Raw genomic sequence first — 16,410 nt, forward strand, 5'->3', positions numbered from 1 at the left:
AAGGGATCTGGTGGCGGGGCGGGGGGGTCTCACCAGGTGTTGCAGTCCCGGACGATGGTGTCATTGGGCCGGTACAGCCGCCCACCATGGTGGCAGGGACACTCCTCTGGGGACACGCAGTGCCCGTCCTGCTGGTGCCAGACCCCTCGAGTGAGCGGGGTCTGGGGGGGAGCGGGGGCTGCCAGCCCCCCTGGTGCATGGGGGGCCCTGGGCAGGCACCACCAGAGGGGCTGGGACCCTCCAGTGCCCCTCGCCAGCCCCTCACACCCCACATCCTTGATGCCCCAAGTCCCCTGGACACACCACCCCAACACCCCAGGTCCCCTGTCTCCCCCAGTCCCCTCATGCCCTGGCTCCCGTGACCCCCAACTTCCTCAGCCCTCCAGCCCCCCAGTTCTCCAGCCCCCCAGCCCCCTGATTGCCCATGTCCCTTGGCTCCCCCAAATGCCTGGTCCCCCAGTGCCCAGCTCCCCCAGCCCTCCAGGACTCCCCCCAGGACGGGGGATCACTCACCAGGAAGAGGGTGCCAGGGGGACAAACGCAGCCATCGGCGATGCCAGAGCAGGTGCCGTTGGGCTCAGCGCTGTCGCAGCGGCGCAGGCAGGACCCTGGGGCGTGAATCAGATCCCCAGGGCAGAGGGCAGCCGCAGGGCAGGGGGCTTCGGCACAGCGCCAGGACCCACCAGTGCAGACACTGCAGGGAGGTGTGTGGTGAGGGCAGCCCCCCAGCACCCCCCAGTATGAGGACCCCCCATCCGGCAGGACCCATCACGACCATCCCCATCCCCATCCCATCCCTATCCCCATCCCATCCCATCCCCATCTCATCCCCATCCCCATCCCATCCCCATCCCCATCCCATCCCCATCCCCATCCCCATCCCATCCCCATCCCCATCCCCATCCCCATCCCATCCCCATCCCCATCCCCATCCCCATCCCCATCCCATCCCCATCCCCATCCCCATCCCATCCCCATCCCATCCCATCCCATCCCATCCCCATCCCCATCCCCATCCCCATCCCCATCCCATCCCATCCTGTCCCACATGAAGCCCCCTCCGCAGGAGAGATTCCGTGGGCTCCTCCTGGGTCCATGCCACCATCCCAGGGCTGGGTCCCCCCACCATCTCCTCTGGGGGGGGACCGGGCTCTTTGTCAGTGGCATTGGTGCGCCATGGCAGGGACGTTCAATGAAAGCCACCTATCCCGCGGTGCCGTCCCAAACGGGCCGTAGGAGGATTTCATCAGACGTCTCCCACCACCGCCACATCCCGCAGCACCGGATCGGTGTTCCTTGTCCTGCCCAGCCCCTGTCACCCTCCACAGCCCCTGCCCGGTCCCTGCCACCCCTCCCGGGCACCGGCTGGGCCACGCACCAGGCGTTGCAGCCCCGCTGGATCTGGCTGCCAGGAGCGTAAAGCTCGGCACCATGGCGGCAGGGACAGGCGCCCGGCGGGACACACTGCCCACCCTCGGCCAGCACCAGCCCGGCGGGGCAGTTGCAGCCCGGGACGCAGAGCCCGTCCAGGTCAGGGCAGGAGCCAGCCCCATCCAGGCGCAGGTCGGCGCAGGTCCGGCCGCAGGGATGGCCACACTCCAGGTACAGCTGCCCCCCGCCACACGGAACGCCTGCATGGATGGACATGGGAATGTTGCCAATGGCGGCATCCCTGTCTGTCCTGCCCCACTGCCTGCACCCCCAGCACCCAGCCCCTCCCTGCTGTCACCTGGCAGGTGGTAGCAGCATCCCCATCCCCATTCCCATCCCATCCCATCCCCATCCCCATCCCATCCCCATCTCCATCCCATCCCATCTCATCCCATCCCATCCCATCCCATCCCCATCCCCATCCCATCCCCATCCCCATCCCATCCCATCCCATCCCCATCCCATCCCCATCCCCATTCCCATCCCATCCCATCCCCATCCCCATCCCATCCCCATCCCCATCCCCATCCCATCCCCATTCCCATCCCATCCCATCCCCATCCCCATCCCATCCCCATCTCCATCCCATCCCATCCCATCCCATCCCCATCTCCATCCCCATCCCATCCCCATCCCCATCCCATCCCCATCCCCATCCCCATCCCATCCCATCTCATCCCATCCCATCCCATCCCATCCCCATCCCCATCCCCATCCCCATCCCATCCCATCCCATCCCCATCCCCATCCCCATCCCATCCCCATCCCATCCCATCCCCATCCCCATCCCCATCCCATCCCATCCCATCCCCATCCCATCCCATCCCATCCCCATCCCCATCCCCATCCCCATCCCCATCCCCATCCCATCCCATCCCATCCCCATCCATCCTGTCTCATTCCATCCATCCCCGCCCCTGCCCCGCACCGCAGGAGGTCTGGTTCCTCCAGGAGAGCACAGCTCCCTCCTGGGCGCACTGCTGGGCGTAGGCAGCCAGCGCAGGGCACAGGCAGCGCTGCCCGCCCCGGCAGGCACAGGCGTCGTGCAGGCAGAGCTGGAGGAAGGGCTCTGGCTCCACGACCTGGTGGCAGGGCTGGGGGCGGGAGGGGCACGTCGGGCTGCGGCGCTGGCGCTTGGCACCCCACCAGGCACCGGGAACCAGGCACTGCGCACCGGGCACTGGGAACTGGGCACCAGGCACCCGGCACCCTGCGCCCAGCTGGGGTGGGGGCCGCTCGGCACCTGGAAGGGCGGGCTGTGCAGGACGGCGCAGGCAGCCTCGGCGAGCTCCCGCCGCCCGGCGAAGGTGCTGCAGGGCTCGAGGGGGAAGGGGCTGAGCGGGGGGCAGTCACTGGATGCCCGGTACTTGTTGGTGAAGGCGGCGACACCGGTCTCCACATCACCTGCCGGTGTGGTGAACTCATCCTGCTGGTTCCAGTTGTAGGTACCGCAGAGCCCCCGCACCTGCCACAGCAGCACGTGGCTCAGGATGGGCCCTGTGGGACCCCTGCAGCCGGGATGCATCCCACCGGATCTCAGCCCAGCTCTGCCACTGGGCACTACCACGGCGGCGCGGCGCAGCTGGGGACTGGGGCTCACCTTGTTGGCGAAGGCGGGCTGGAGGGTGATGTAGGTGGCGGGGGTCTCCAGCCCCCAGAGGACGTGGGCCCCGAAGGTCTGGAGCAGCAGGAAGGAGGAGGATGCCCGGCGGATGCTCAGCTCGGTGCTGGTGAAGGGCAGCGTCACCTCCTGCCCACCCACCGTCACTTCGCCTGTGCCGGGAGAGCGGGGGGATGTCAGGGCATGGCCACCGGGCTGGCACTGGCCACCACAGCGATGTCAGGGCATGGCCACAGGACTGGCACTGGCCACAGTGGGGACATCAGGGCACAGCCCCCAGGCCAGCACCCACCACCTCACCGGGGCACGGGGACTGTCCCGGTGGGTCACCTGTGCCACGGAGGCGGGCGGAGGTCTGGCGGGTGCTGACGGAGAGGGACCGGAGGCAGCCGAGGGGCTGGCGGCCATCGCAAGCCTCGTGCTCGGCTGTGATCAGCAGCTGCCCCTCCATGAAGTCCTGGGGGAGCAGAGACCATGCTGAGCCCCCTGCACCGGGGTCCCCCCCCGCCAGGCAGGTCCTCACTGCCCCAGCCACCACTGCGGCCACCATCCTGGCCACCGTGGCAGCCACCCTCACCTGCACCAGGGTGTAGGCACAGGCGCCCAGGAAGGAGAAGCGCCGGCGGTCGAAGGTGACATAGTGGCGGCCCCCCAGCACCGCACACTCCCCCGGGCACCGGTCCTGGCTGCAGAGCCATTGCCCGCCCTGGCACGTGCTGCGGGCACAGGAGGGGATGCCAGGCTTGCCGGGGGGAGATGCCATGGCCACCCCGCCTCCTGCCACTCCAGGCACTGACAGGGTGGGCGCTTGTCCCCCACCCCAAAACCCGGGGTGCGCAGGGCGTCGTGCCCATCCATAGGGTTTATCCTCCGGTGGGTGTAAGAACCCCAGCCCAGAGGTGCAGGATCTGGCCCCGTGCCCTGGCATTGCTCACCACTTGTTGCAGCGCTGGCGGATGCTCTGGCCCGGGGCGTAGCGCTGGCGGCGGTGGTGGCAGGGACAGGCGCTCGGGGGCACGCAGACCTCCCCGTCCCGGTAGAGCCCTGGCGCACACTCACAGCCACCGACACAGTCCTCACGGCACAGCCCCTCCTCGGCGCTGCCCACGGCCGCGCAGCTGGCAGGGCAGGAGGAGACGCAGTCCGAGAACCGCTTCCCCGCGCCGCACCGCCGCTCTGCCAGGATAGATGCCACAGTCAGCACTGGCAGGCTCGGCACCCGCAGGCACACCACTGACTGGGGGGGGCACACACAAACCTTTGCAGTGCACCCAACTGAGGGGTGCATGCACAAATAATTGGGGTGCACAGGACCGATGGGTGCACGCACAAGAATCCAGTGTGCAAGCAATTGGGGGTGCACGCAAAAGCAGTTGGGGTTCACACGACCGAGGGGTGCAAGCAGAAATCTTTGGGGTGCACATGACTGATGGGTGCATGCACAAAAAATTGGGGTGCACGCAATTGAGGGGTGCATGCAACTGAGAGGTGCACACACAAGCCTTTGGGGTGCACCCAACTGAGGGGTGCACCCGCAAGTCTTTGGGGTGCACAAGACCAATGGGTGCCTGCATAAGCCTTTGGGGTGCACATATCTGAGGGATGCACACAACTGAGGGGTTGATGCACGAGCCTTTGGGGTGCTCGGCATGGTGGGAGCCGCCAGCGCAGCGGGGAGGTGGGGCAGCAGCAGTGAGGGGCCGGTGCCGGAGCCCCCCCAGTGCCTACCGCAGAAGCCTGGCCGGCGCCAGTCGATGTAGGTTTGGTGCTGGGCGCAGTCCCGTGCATAGGCGGCAAAGGTGTCGCAGACGGCGGCGGGCGGTGAGGGCCCAGCGTCCCCCTCCCGGCACAGCACCTCCAGGCACGCCGTGTAAAAGCCGTCAGGGTTGACCTGGCACAGGGGCAGTGGGTGAGGGCAGCAGGACAGGCACCCCCCGGTACCCCTGGCACCCCTCAGCCCCCTGCGGTGCCGGGCGCCTGCTCACCTCGCCGTGGCACTGGTGGAAGGGCTCGGCCAGCAGCTTCCTGCAGACGGCCTCAGCTGCCCGCCGTGCCGTGTCACCCGCCGCGCAGCCGGTGCCGAGCTCTGCTGCGTCCCTGCAGGCAGGCTGAGCCGGGGGCGGGACGACCCTCAGAGCCAGGGCGACCCCCCAGGGACCCCCAGCCAGACATGGGGGCCAGCAGCCCCAGCCCCCCTGGTACCCAGCTCTGCCTTGTACCTCTGTGCTGGCGTCCGGGATCTTCCAGGAGTTGCCAAAGCTGGCGGCAAAGGGGGCCGTGTCCCCCCCCGGCCGCAGAAAGTCATCTGGGGACACAGGGAGGGCTGGGGCAGGCGGGGGGACACGGCACATGGCACCGGCACACAGACACAGCCATGGCCTCGGCACGGGGATGGCAGAGGCGCTGCTGGTGAGGTGACACTTACCGGCAGGGTCATCGTTGTAGGGGCCGCAGAGCCCCCGCGTGCTGCCCCACAGCTCGGCATCGACCGTCACGGTGACTGCCTGGCGCCCGTCTGAGGTCACCCGCACGCCCAGCCCGCTCGCCACAGCCACCCAGTCACCCCGCCACGTGACGCTGATCCCTGCCGGCACCGCAGACACCTCCAGCTGCAGCTGGGTTGTCCCCCGCCCCGGCTGTGGCTTTGCCGCTGCCAAGCCGTCACTGCCTCGCCGTGCCACCCAGCATCACCCGGGGGCTCGGCCCCACCGGGAGCCTGGGATCGGCGGCAGCGCGGGCATGGAGCATCATGCCGCCCTCACCGTTGTGCAGGTACGGCTGTCCCTCCGGCACCGCCACGCTGTTCACGGAGACGTTTCGGCCCCGGGTCACCACCGTGTCCATCCCAAAGGTCATGTGCAGTGCCTGCGGCAGTGCGGCGGCAGCACGGTGTCAGCCGGGGCAGGGGCTGGCTGCCTGCGGTGTGTGCCAGCGCTGCCGGGACCTCCCCAGCTGCAAGCAGCCTCAGATGCCGGGGGACACCACAGCCGTGCCGGGGCACACCACGGGGCTGTGACAAGCTGTGGGGACCGACCGACGGCCTCCCCTGCTCCTGGACTGACTGTCCATGGGGGAAGCAGAGACCCCAGCTGGGCTCCCTGTCCCCCCACCCACGAACACACCCTACCGCGGGGGTGGCCGATACCCGGGGATTGCCGGCAGCGATGGAGATGGCCCAGGTGCCGGTGGCGGCAGCAGCCAGGCTGTAGGTGCACTCGCCGGAGAAGTGGAAGTGCCTCCCGTCGAAGGTGCGGTAGCGGGATCCGGCCCAGGTGAGGCAGCCGGCTGAGGGACCCCGGTGCCGGGTGGCCGCTCCCCGCAGGGACATGGCGAGTGACGGCTGCGGGGACGCATCATCTGCGGTGGGGAGGCAACGCCGCTTGGCAAACACCCCTACGGGACCCCCCATTCCTCCCACTGGATCCCCAGACATACCGGCGAGGGGCAGGTGGGTGCAGGCGAGGCAGGGCGCGGTGGAGCCGTTCCTCCAGCTGTGCCCCCATGGGTGCCGGCAGCACTCAGCCAGGCTCATTGCAGAGAGGTTGCGGCTGCTGGCATCGTCCTGGCACCGCCACGTGCCGTAGCAGTGCCCCAGCGAGCCTTCACCTGCGGCACAGGGACGTGCCTCGTCTCCGCCGGTGAGCACCGGGCGCCTCAGTGGCCGGGTGCCGAGTGGCAGGGACGGCACAGTGGTGCCACCGCGCCTACCTTCGGTGCAGTGGGGCCCGCTCCAGCCCTGGCAGCAGGCGCGCAGCGTGCGGTTCCACACCACCGGCCGCGTCTCCGGGGGTCTGTGGGGCAGGGGGAGCCTCGGTGTCAGGCGGGGGGCTGGGGGGCATGCAGCATCGGGTCGAGTGCCCCCTCCTGCGCCCCACCCTGGCATCACCCCCGCGCCGTGCACCGCACATCCCCGCGGCGCTCACCTGTAGATGTAGCAGAGGGGGGTGCTGGAGCCAGGCTGGGCATCGCGGTGGGGCTCGCCGCGGTCCCCACCGTAGGCCTGGCGCATGCGGTCCTGGTCGATCTGCCAGCCCGCCAGGCTGTAGTGGTAGAGGCTGGAGCAGGGTACCACGTCCTCGCGTCGCGGCGTCACCTCCTCCTCTGCTGTCACCTGCACCGTCCGCTCGCACCACCGCCTGCCGTGGCACCCCGTCACCTGCTGCAACAGCACCCACCCCAGCACCCATCCCGCCCCCCAAACCCGGGCTGGGGCCAGCACCCCACCACCATGCCCCATCCCGGGCACCACACGGTGACGTGGCACAGCCCCCGGCACGGAGGACTTACCCAATGGCCGCTTCCACCGCAGCTGCCCAGAGCAGCAGGGAGACCAGGACACTGACAGGCACCCATGGCACCCCAGCCATGCCGCACCGTTCCCCGGCCACGCCGCACTACACCGGCCACCCTGGCAGAGGACGACCTGCGTTACCGGCAGAGCAGCCCCACGGCTGCGGCCCTGGGGACACCCGGCACGTGTCGCCCCGGCGGGGAGCGAGGCATCGGGGTGCAGCGATGGGGACAGGGGGACACGGGCAGGGACCGTCCCCAGACCCCGTGGGCAGCTCCCCAGGATGGGGGTCACCCCAAGATGGGGCTCCCTCCCCACCCTGGGCCTTCTTACCTGGGGCTGCCTGGACCCCCGCTCCGTCCCGGCTGGCCCTGGCACTGCCGCCCCCCCGGTTTTATGGGGTGGGACCGGCCGGCAGGGGCCATCTGTGGGGCTGGCAATTGGGGCCAGCTGCCGGCTGGGGGCGGGAGCTGCGGTGGGACCCCCCCATCACCCCGTCTCCAGGGCAAAGCCTTCAGGACTGTGCTGGGGGGGCCGGACCCGGAGCCCCCCAGGCAGCTCTGCACAGCGGGGCCACATCCTGCATCCGGCACATCTTGGCATTAGGGATTAGGGCTCTGCCCCCCCGCCACCCCGGCACAGATGGACCAGGATACGGCCCGGCCATGCCCCCCCCAACACGGATGTGCCGTGACCCCACGTCCTGGTCCTGCTCATCCCCCCCAGGAATGTCTGGGGGGCCCTGGGCCCCTGCCCCCCCAGGATAGAGACCCCCAACCCACCCCACAGGGCCAGGGACACCCCGGGTGGCTCCCACTGCCCCACGGGACATCGCCCCCACCTGCTGCCAGCCCCACGGTCACCCCCCATCTCCCTGCCCCGTGTCCCCCCCATCTCCATCCCCATGGTTGGGTCCCCTCGTGTCCATCTCTCCCTGCCCCGTGTTCCCCCTGTGCCCCTCCCACCTCCACAGAGTCATAGAATCCCAGAATCGTTTAGGCTGGAAAAGACCCTTAAGACCACGGAGTCCAACCGTTACCCCAGCACTGCCCAGCCCACCACTGACCCATGTCCCCAAGCACCACATCTACACGGCTCTGAAATCCCTCCGGGGACGGGGACTCCACCACTGCCCTGGGCAGCCTGTCCCAGGGCTTGACAGCCCTTTGGGGGAAGAAAGGTTTCCTGATCTCCAATCTAAACCTCCCCTGGCACAACTTGAGGCCGTTTCCTCTTGTCCTGTCGCTTGTTATCTGGGAGAAGAGACCGACCCCCACCTGGCTGCACCCTCCTTTCAGGGAGTGGTAGAGAGTGATCAGGTCTCCCCTCAGCCTCCTCTTCTCCAGGCTAAACCACCCCAGGTCCCTCAGCCGCTCCTCATCAGACTTGTGCTCCAGACCCTGCACCACTTGGTTGCCCTTCTCTGGACACGCTCCAGCCCCTCAATGTCCTTCTTGGAGCGAGGGGCCCAAAACTGAACACAGCACTCGAGGTGCGGCCTCACCAGGGCCGAGTACAGGGGGACGGTCACCGCCCTGCTCCTGCTGGCCACACTATTGCTGACACAAGCCAGGATGCTGGTGGCCCCCTTGGCCACCTGGGCACACTGCTGGCTCACGTTCAGCCGGCTGTCGACCAACACCCCCAGGTCCTTTTCCGCTGGGCAGCTCTCCAGCCACTCTGCCCCACGCCTGTAGCGTTGCCTGGGCTTGGTGTGACCCAAGGGCAGGACCCGGCACTGAGCCTTGTTGAACCTCACAGAGTTGCCTCGGCCCATGGATCCGGCCTGTCCAGATCCCTCTGCAGAGCCTTCCTGCCCTCCAGCAGATCAACGCTCCCGCCCAACCTGGTGTTGTCTGTGAACTGACTGAGGGTGCCCTCGATCCCCTCGTCCAGATCACTGATAAAGATATTAAAGAGATCTGGCCCCAGTACTGAGCCCTGGGGGACACCGCTTGTGACCGGCCACCAACTGGGTTTCACTCCATTCACCACAACTCTCTGGGCCCGGCTGTCCGGCCAGTTCTTTATCCAATGAAGCATGTGCCCATCCAAGCCATAAGCAGCCAGTTTCTCCAGGAGAATGCTGTAGGAAATGGTGTCAGAGGCTTCACTAAAGTCCAGGCAGAGACATCCACAGCCTTTCCCTCATCCACTGAGTGGGTCACCTTGTCACAGAAGGAGATCAGGTTGGTCAAGCAGGACCTGCCTTCCATAAACCCATGCTGACTGGTCCTGATCCCCTGGTTGTCCTGTACATGCCATGTGATGGCACTTAGGATGATCTGCTCCATAACCTTCCCCAGCACCGAGGTCAGACTGACAGGCCTGTAGTGCCCCGGATCCTCCTTCCAGCCCTTCTTGTGGATGGGCGTCACATTTCACAGAACCACAGAATGACATCGCAAGCTGGAACCTGGGCAGGATCAAGGTGGGCTATAAAGCCCTGGGGGTGCAAGTGACAAACATTGGTGCCCAAGTTATCTCTTTCTCCATTCTAACAGCTGGGGGAGCCAGACATAGACGTATAATGCGTACCAACTCCTCGCTACGTGGCAGGTGCCATTGCGAGGGTTTTGGCTTTTATGGAAATGGGACATTCTTTGATGACTCTAACCTGTTAGGGAGGGATGGAATCCACCTGTTTAGAAGAGACAAGGGGATCTTTGGCAGCAGGCTGGCCAAATTGGTGAAGCGGGCTTTAAAGTGAAGGACTCAGGAGCTGGGGTCCAAAGTGGCAATGCTCGTGCCATTGCATGCAACTGGGGAATAAGCCAGGCCAACCATAGCAGCGACAAATGTTCCTTAGCTGCCTCCCAAGAGGACAACCAGAAAGACAACCACCTCAAGGGCGTGTGTGGCTATGGTGGACCCTCTTGCACCCCTCCAGGGAAACCTGCATGCTCAATTACCTCTCTGAAATGCCTGCACACCAACGCACACAGCACGGGGCATACACAGGAAGAACTAGAGTTCTGTGCGCGGTCGCAGGGCCATGATCTCATTGCAATTACAGAGACATGGTGAGGTAGCTCGCATGACTAGAATGCTGTCATGGATGGTTATGTAATTTTTAGGAAAGACAGGCCAGCAAGGCAAGGTGGTGGAGTTACTCTTTATGTGAGAGAGCAACTGGAATGTATCGAGCTCCTCCTAGGGGTGGATGAAGAAAGAGTCGAGAGCTAATGGGTAAGAATTACAGGGCAGGCTAATATGGGTGACACTGTGGTGGGTGTTTACTACAGGCCACCTGATCAGGATGAGGAAGTTGATGAGGCCTTCTACAGACAGCTGGAAGTAGCCTCACGATCACAGGCCCTGGTCCTCATGGGGGACTTCAACCACCCTGATATTTCTCCACGAGAAGAGGGGTGCTGCTGGACCTTGTACTAACAAACAAAGAAGAACTGGTGGGGGATGTGAAGGTTGGGGGCAGCCTTGGCTGCAGCGACCACAAGATAGTGGAGTTCAGGACCCTGCGTGAAAGGAGCAGGGCAATGAGTAGGATTACGAGCCTGGACTTGAGGAGAGCTCACTTTGGCTTCTTCAAAGATCTGCTTGGGAGAATCCCGTGGGTTAGAGTCTAGAAGGTAAGGGGGCCCAAGAGAACTGGTCAATATTCAAGCACTGCTTCCTCCAAGCTCAAGATCAGTGCATCCCAAAGACTAGGAAATCAAGCAAAGGAGGAAGGAGACCTGCATGGATGACCAAGGAGCTCCTGGAAAAACTCAAAGGGAAGGAGGAAGTTTACAGTTTACAGAGAGTCACCCGCTACAAGCACTTCTCATTTCTTTTTATGGTATCCACTGTGTGCTGCTGGTACGGTTTCTCCTTACACACCTTGCTCTGGGTGTCTACAGCTGTTAAAGCTTCATATTTGTTTTTGGTTGTGAAGCTGGAGGGTGGAGACTGAAGCAGAGTCCTGCTTTTGTGGGTCACCAGGCTCTAAGGTGCCTCAGTGGTCTCCACTACAGGAACTTGGTTGTGAAACCACCCGTCTATCTCCATCTGGGTGTTGTCCCAAAAGTGGGCTTGTTTGCCCAGTGTGCTGCACGCCAATACACACACAGAGCAGAGGTATTTTATTTATTTCATGTCTGCGCAGAGATGGGTGCTGGGTGGTAACTCCACCAGGCTAGTACACTACACACAGAAGCTATTATGCTAATTGGTCAGTAATTACCACATCATCTGCTATTGATTAAACATATTTAAATTAGCATGCATTCTCCTTGATGGTGGAGGGTAATTTGCATAGTCCTTTAATTTGATTTAATTGCTCGGGATCTCTCCCAGCCGCCTTTACTTTCCCTGAGTTCCTGCAGATTTTTGTTGGCCTCAGGTGGCTTTGGCCATCGCCCAGCTCTGGGCACCTTCTGGGGCAGGATGGTTCCTTTTTATCAGCCTTTCGGCTCCTCTTCAAGGGTAGAGTCATTAGCAAGGCATGCATTTTATCAGTCTTTTAGCTCCTCTTCAAGGGTAGAGCCAGTTAGCAAAGTTAGCAAAAGTTAGCAAAAAAAAAGAGCCAGTTAGCCAGTTAGCAAAGTTAGCAAAAAAAAAAATCTTATTTAACCCTAAGTTAACCCTAAGTTAAACGGTGCCTAAGCACTAACCCAAACGCGTTTCTGTCCCTGTAAAGTGGAAAATGCTACTTTACAGGTATCATCGGCTCCTCTAATACTGCACAGCCTTTTGACTGTTTTCTGCAACTCGGGCACCTGAAGCAGCACCAACCTGTGCACACCCTGTGTCAGATGTCTGAGGGGAGATGTTCTCTGTAGGAACACTGGTTTTAGCTCTGGGGTGAGTGCCCACCATTTTAGCTCTTCCTCGGATTTTCCCTGGCTCTGGAAATCCCCTGTTCACTTCCAGTCAACTGGGACCTCCCCAGTCAGCCAGGACTGCTGATAAATGATGGAAAATGGCTCAGTAAGCACTTCTACCAGCTCCCTCAGCACTCTTGGGTGGATCCATCTGCCCCATAGACGTGTGTGTCTAAGTGGTGTAGCAGGTCGCTAACCATTTCCCCATGGATTATGGGGGCTTCATTCTGCTTCCTGTCCATGTCTTCCAGCTCAGGGAGCTGGGTACCCCAAAAACAACTAGTCTTACTGCTAAAGACTGAGGCAAAGGCAGCATTAAGGACCTCAGCCTTTTCCTCATCCTTTGTCACTGTTTCCCCCTGCATCCAATAAAGGATGGAGATTCTCCTCAGCCCTCCTTTTGATGTTTATGTATTTATAGAAACATTTTTTATTGTCTTTAACTGTAGTACTCAGATTACGTTCTAGTTGGGTTTGGCCCTTCTCATTTTCTCCCTGCATAGCCTAACGACATTCTTCTAGTCCTCCTGAGTTGCCTTCCCCTTCTTCCAAAGTCCATAAACTCTCCTTTTTTTCCTGAGTTCCAGCCAAAGCTCTCTGTTCAGCCAGGCCAGTCTTCTTCCCTGACGGCCCACCTTTCGGCACATGGGGACGGCCTGCTCCTGCACCTTTAAGACTTCCTTCTTGAAGAATGTCGAGCCTTCCTGGACTCCTTTCCCTTCATGACTGCCTCCCAAGGGACTCTGTCAAGCAGTCTCCTAAACAGGCCAAAGTCTGCCCTCTTGAAGTCCAAGGGAGCAGTTCTGCTGACCCCCCTCTTTACTTCTCCAAGAATCATAAACTATCATTTCATGATCGCTGTGCCCAAGACAGCCTCCAACCGTCACATCAGCCACAAGTCCTTCTCTGTTTACAAGCAACAGGTCCAGCGGGCACCTTCCCTAGTTGGCTGACTCACCATCTGTGTCAGGAAGTTCTCTTCCACACACTCCAGGAACCTCCTGGACTGTTTCCTCTCTGCTGTACTGTATTTCCGGCAAACATCTGGTAAGTTGAAATCCCTTATGAGAAGTCATGAGACTTCTCCCAGCTGCTCTTAGAATAGTTTGTCTGCTTCTTCATCCTGGTTGGATGGTCCATAACAGACTCCCACAATGATATGTGCCTTGTTGGCCTTCCCCCTGATTCTCACCCATAAACACTCAACACTATCATCACCAACGTTAACCTCTAGACAACCAAAACACTCCCTAACATACAGGTCTACCCCACCACCCATGGCCATGTCCCCATCTCCCTGACCTGTGTCCCTCCTCATGTCCCCACACCACCTCCATCCCCACAGCTGTGTCTCCCTGTATCCCCATGCTGTGGTTCAGCCCTAGCCAGCAGCTGAGCACCATGCAGCCGCTCACTCACCCTCCCCCCCAGTGGGATGGGGAAGAGAATTCGAAGAAAAAGTAAAACTCATGGGTTCGAATAAAGACAGTTTAATAGGACAACAAAGGAAGAGAAAATAATAATAATGATGATAAAAGAACATACAATGCAGTTGCTCACCACCTGCTGACCAATGCCCAGCCCATCCCTGAGTAGCAATCACACCCCCGACCAGTTCCCCCCCAGTTTATATACTGAGCATGATGCCATATGGTATGGAATATCCCTTTGGCCCGTCTGGGTCACCTGTCCTGGCTGTGTCCCCTCCCGTCCTCTGGTGCACCCTCAGCCTCCTCGCTGGTGGGGCAGTGGGAGAAGCTGAAAAGTCCTTGACCTGGTAAACACTGCTGAGCAACAACCAAAACAGCAGTCTGTTATCATCCCAAATCCAAACCACAGCTCTAGACCCGCTACCACGAGGAAAATTAACTCTATCCCAGCTGAAACCAGGACATCTCCCCACAGTCCCTGGCACCCCGCAGCCCCTCAACAGCAGTTTCAGGGGGCTCCGGGCTGCAGAGGTGGCCTCAGGCTGGGGGTGCTGTGGGTGCACTGGTGAGCCAGCATGATCCCCTCATCCCGAAACCACTTCTTGCAGTGGCCGCACTGGAAGGACTTGTCCTCTGCCTGCTTCTCCACCAGGGATGGACCCCCACCCAGTGAGAACTGCACATAAGAGGTTAAAAACACTGGCATCCGCTTATCTCTTGTGCAAACATTGTGGCTGGAGATCTGCAAGGCTGGTATGAGAAGCAGCCGAAGGAGGGAGTCTTACAGCAACAGGACATTCCTGTTTTGGCTAAAGAATGCGGAATAAGCAGATAAAGGTTTCAACACAGAATCTTGAAGCCATGGTGCCCGGAGTGAGACCTTTTGCTTAATTATCCATGTGTTGCGGATGAAAGGTGTTTGACACGGTTATGATTTAGTCAATTCAGAATTTATTAATAGTATAAGGTAAATCAAAGGTTAAATTTTAACAGGGCTTAATGATTGACTAATTTTAAAGATTTACAAGTGATCAGGGTCTTTTGTCCGGTTTCTCGTGCTTGTTGTAGGAGGTTGATCAGATCAGGATGGTGGAGGAGTTGTTTGATTATGGTTAGGTTCATTCCAACGAGTGTAGGTTGTAACTCGCAGTAACTAGCATGTAATCAAAAGATCATTGTGAGTAATTATTGGTGCAGAGTAATTAAAATCACAACCAATGATCATATAAGAATTACATACATGTAGGTTAAATTGATTGGTTATGTACTAAGCAAAGTTATCTATTAATAAGGATCTACATAATGTTTACATGCAAATACATCCTTTTCCAACATAAATTACTATGGTTTCAGGATCTTCATCTGGATGGATTTCAAAATGGCAAATGTTTTGTTCTGTGTCCAAACAGATGTCTTGAGCTTTAAGGGTATTACTTGCACAAATGAAACCCTGTTGTTCTCGTACAAAGCACGCATTTACATCAATTGTTTGCCACTTTTCCTCCTTTTGATGGGCTGCTCTAAGGGATAGAGTATGGTTCCATTATGATTCAGTCCTAACGCAATGTTTGGATATGTATTGTACACCAAAGCCTTGCATATAGGGAGGAAAAAGGCGACAATCTTACCGCTTTCTGCCTGATAAGGGAAGTCGACTAATTGCCACCACAATTGAAATTCCTTTTCAAATTCTGAGGCATTGTACCAAATCAGTTTACGAATTTCAGTGGGTAGGGTTCCAATTTGGTTAGGTCATGGGTAGTAGCAGTTAGTTTGTTCATTATAACTTCAGTGTCTCTGCTATTTAGTACTCTTAATCCAGTTCCAAATAACCCAGTGGCGTCCTGTTGCATCGTAATGCAATTATGGATTTGGTAAAAGTGAAATTGTACAACAATCTAAATTTGAATCTGTTATTTTATAACAACCATTGTTGTTGTTCGGTTTGGAAAAGTTGGTATAAAATATTTTAATTTTTGTTGACTTATGGTAACTGGATCTATTGATTACCCAGCACCCAATTTAGATGTTAGATGTGTCGGTTGTTCCCACGATGTCATTGGTGGAGTTCATTATTTCTGTTAAAGAGAAAGAAAGAGAGAACAGTCTCAGTGGGGAAGGCCGAACAGGTTACCCTTTTTGAGATACGGGATAAATCCACCTGGTACTGATTTTGTGCTCTATTCCATCATGCGCTGGTAATCAATTGTCAAAACGCCATCTGCCATCCAGTTTACAGACTGGCCAAACCGGAGAGTTGTATGGGGAGTGGGTTCTAGAAATAATTTGCTGTTTTTCCAAATCTTTAATTACTTCTAGAAATTCCAGTCTGTGCTGCAGCAGAAATGCGGTACTATGGGACATTAGTGACTTTTGGTTCGGGAAGTACTGGAGCTGTGTGGAGCACTCGTACTGTGGCATTTTGTTGATTTTTATTAAAGTTGGTCGTTGACCCAAAAGATCACAGACTGGCAGATGCCAGGTTCGGTTGTTCAACGCATCAAACCCTAGGATATTTTCATTGTGATCTTTAATTGCAAAGTGAAAAGATGTCATATGCTTTTTGCCAGGGAGCCATAAATTAACTTTTGTGGTTTGGCACAGTATAAGTTCCCATAACTCCAGTAAGTTTAACTCTTTGCCATCCAGGTTGTACGGCCAGCTTGTCAGCATCTTGTTGTGTAAGTATTGAAATTTGTGCTCCAGCAGCAATTAAAATTTTGTTAATTTTGTTAATTGTTGTCGAGGACCTACTGGAATTAAAATGTAAGGGCCATTTTTGTTTAACCATTGATATGCTGGACAGGCAGGCCC

At 59.1% G+C, this 16,410-nt stretch overlaps 1 protein-coding gene across 1 annotated transcript in view; it reads right to left on the reverse strand.

The window, feature by feature from the left end:
- Nucleotides 1-16,410, reverse strand: part of LOC142600658 (SCO-spondin-like) — a 44,143-nt gene that overhangs the window by 23,573 nt on the left and 4,160 nt on the right. The window contains 19 exon segments of the mRNA XM_075746990.1: nt 34-128; nt 514-694; nt 1,379-1,631; nt 2,360-2,525; nt 2,675-2,896; nt 3,032-3,204; nt 3,383-3,509; nt 3,630-3,768; nt 3,988-4,228; nt 4,781-4,943; nt 5,038-5,160; nt 5,272-5,357; nt 5,478-5,636; nt 5,815-5,917; nt 6,198-6,392; nt 6,471-6,658; nt 6,761-6,843; nt 6,976-7,188; nt 7,340-7,460. Of these exon segments, the coding sequence (XP_075603105.1) occupies nt 34-128; nt 514-694; nt 1,379-1,631; nt 2,360-2,525; nt 2,675-2,896; nt 3,032-3,204; nt 3,383-3,509; nt 3,630-3,768; nt 3,988-4,228; nt 4,781-4,943; nt 5,038-5,160; nt 5,272-5,357; nt 5,478-5,636; nt 5,815-5,917; nt 6,198-6,392; nt 6,471-6,658; nt 6,761-6,843; nt 6,976-7,188; nt 7,340-7,419 (2,990 nt within the window). The 5' untranslated portion in view covers nt 7,420-7,460.

Source organism: Balearica regulorum, chromosome 2 (genome assembly GCF_011004875.1).
Source record: "Balearica regulorum gibbericeps isolate bBalReg1 chromosome 2, bBalReg1.pri, whole genome shotgun sequence".
In the NCBI taxonomy this organism is placed as follows: Eukaryota; Metazoa; Chordata; class Aves; order Gruiformes; family Gruidae; genus Balearica; species Balearica regulorum.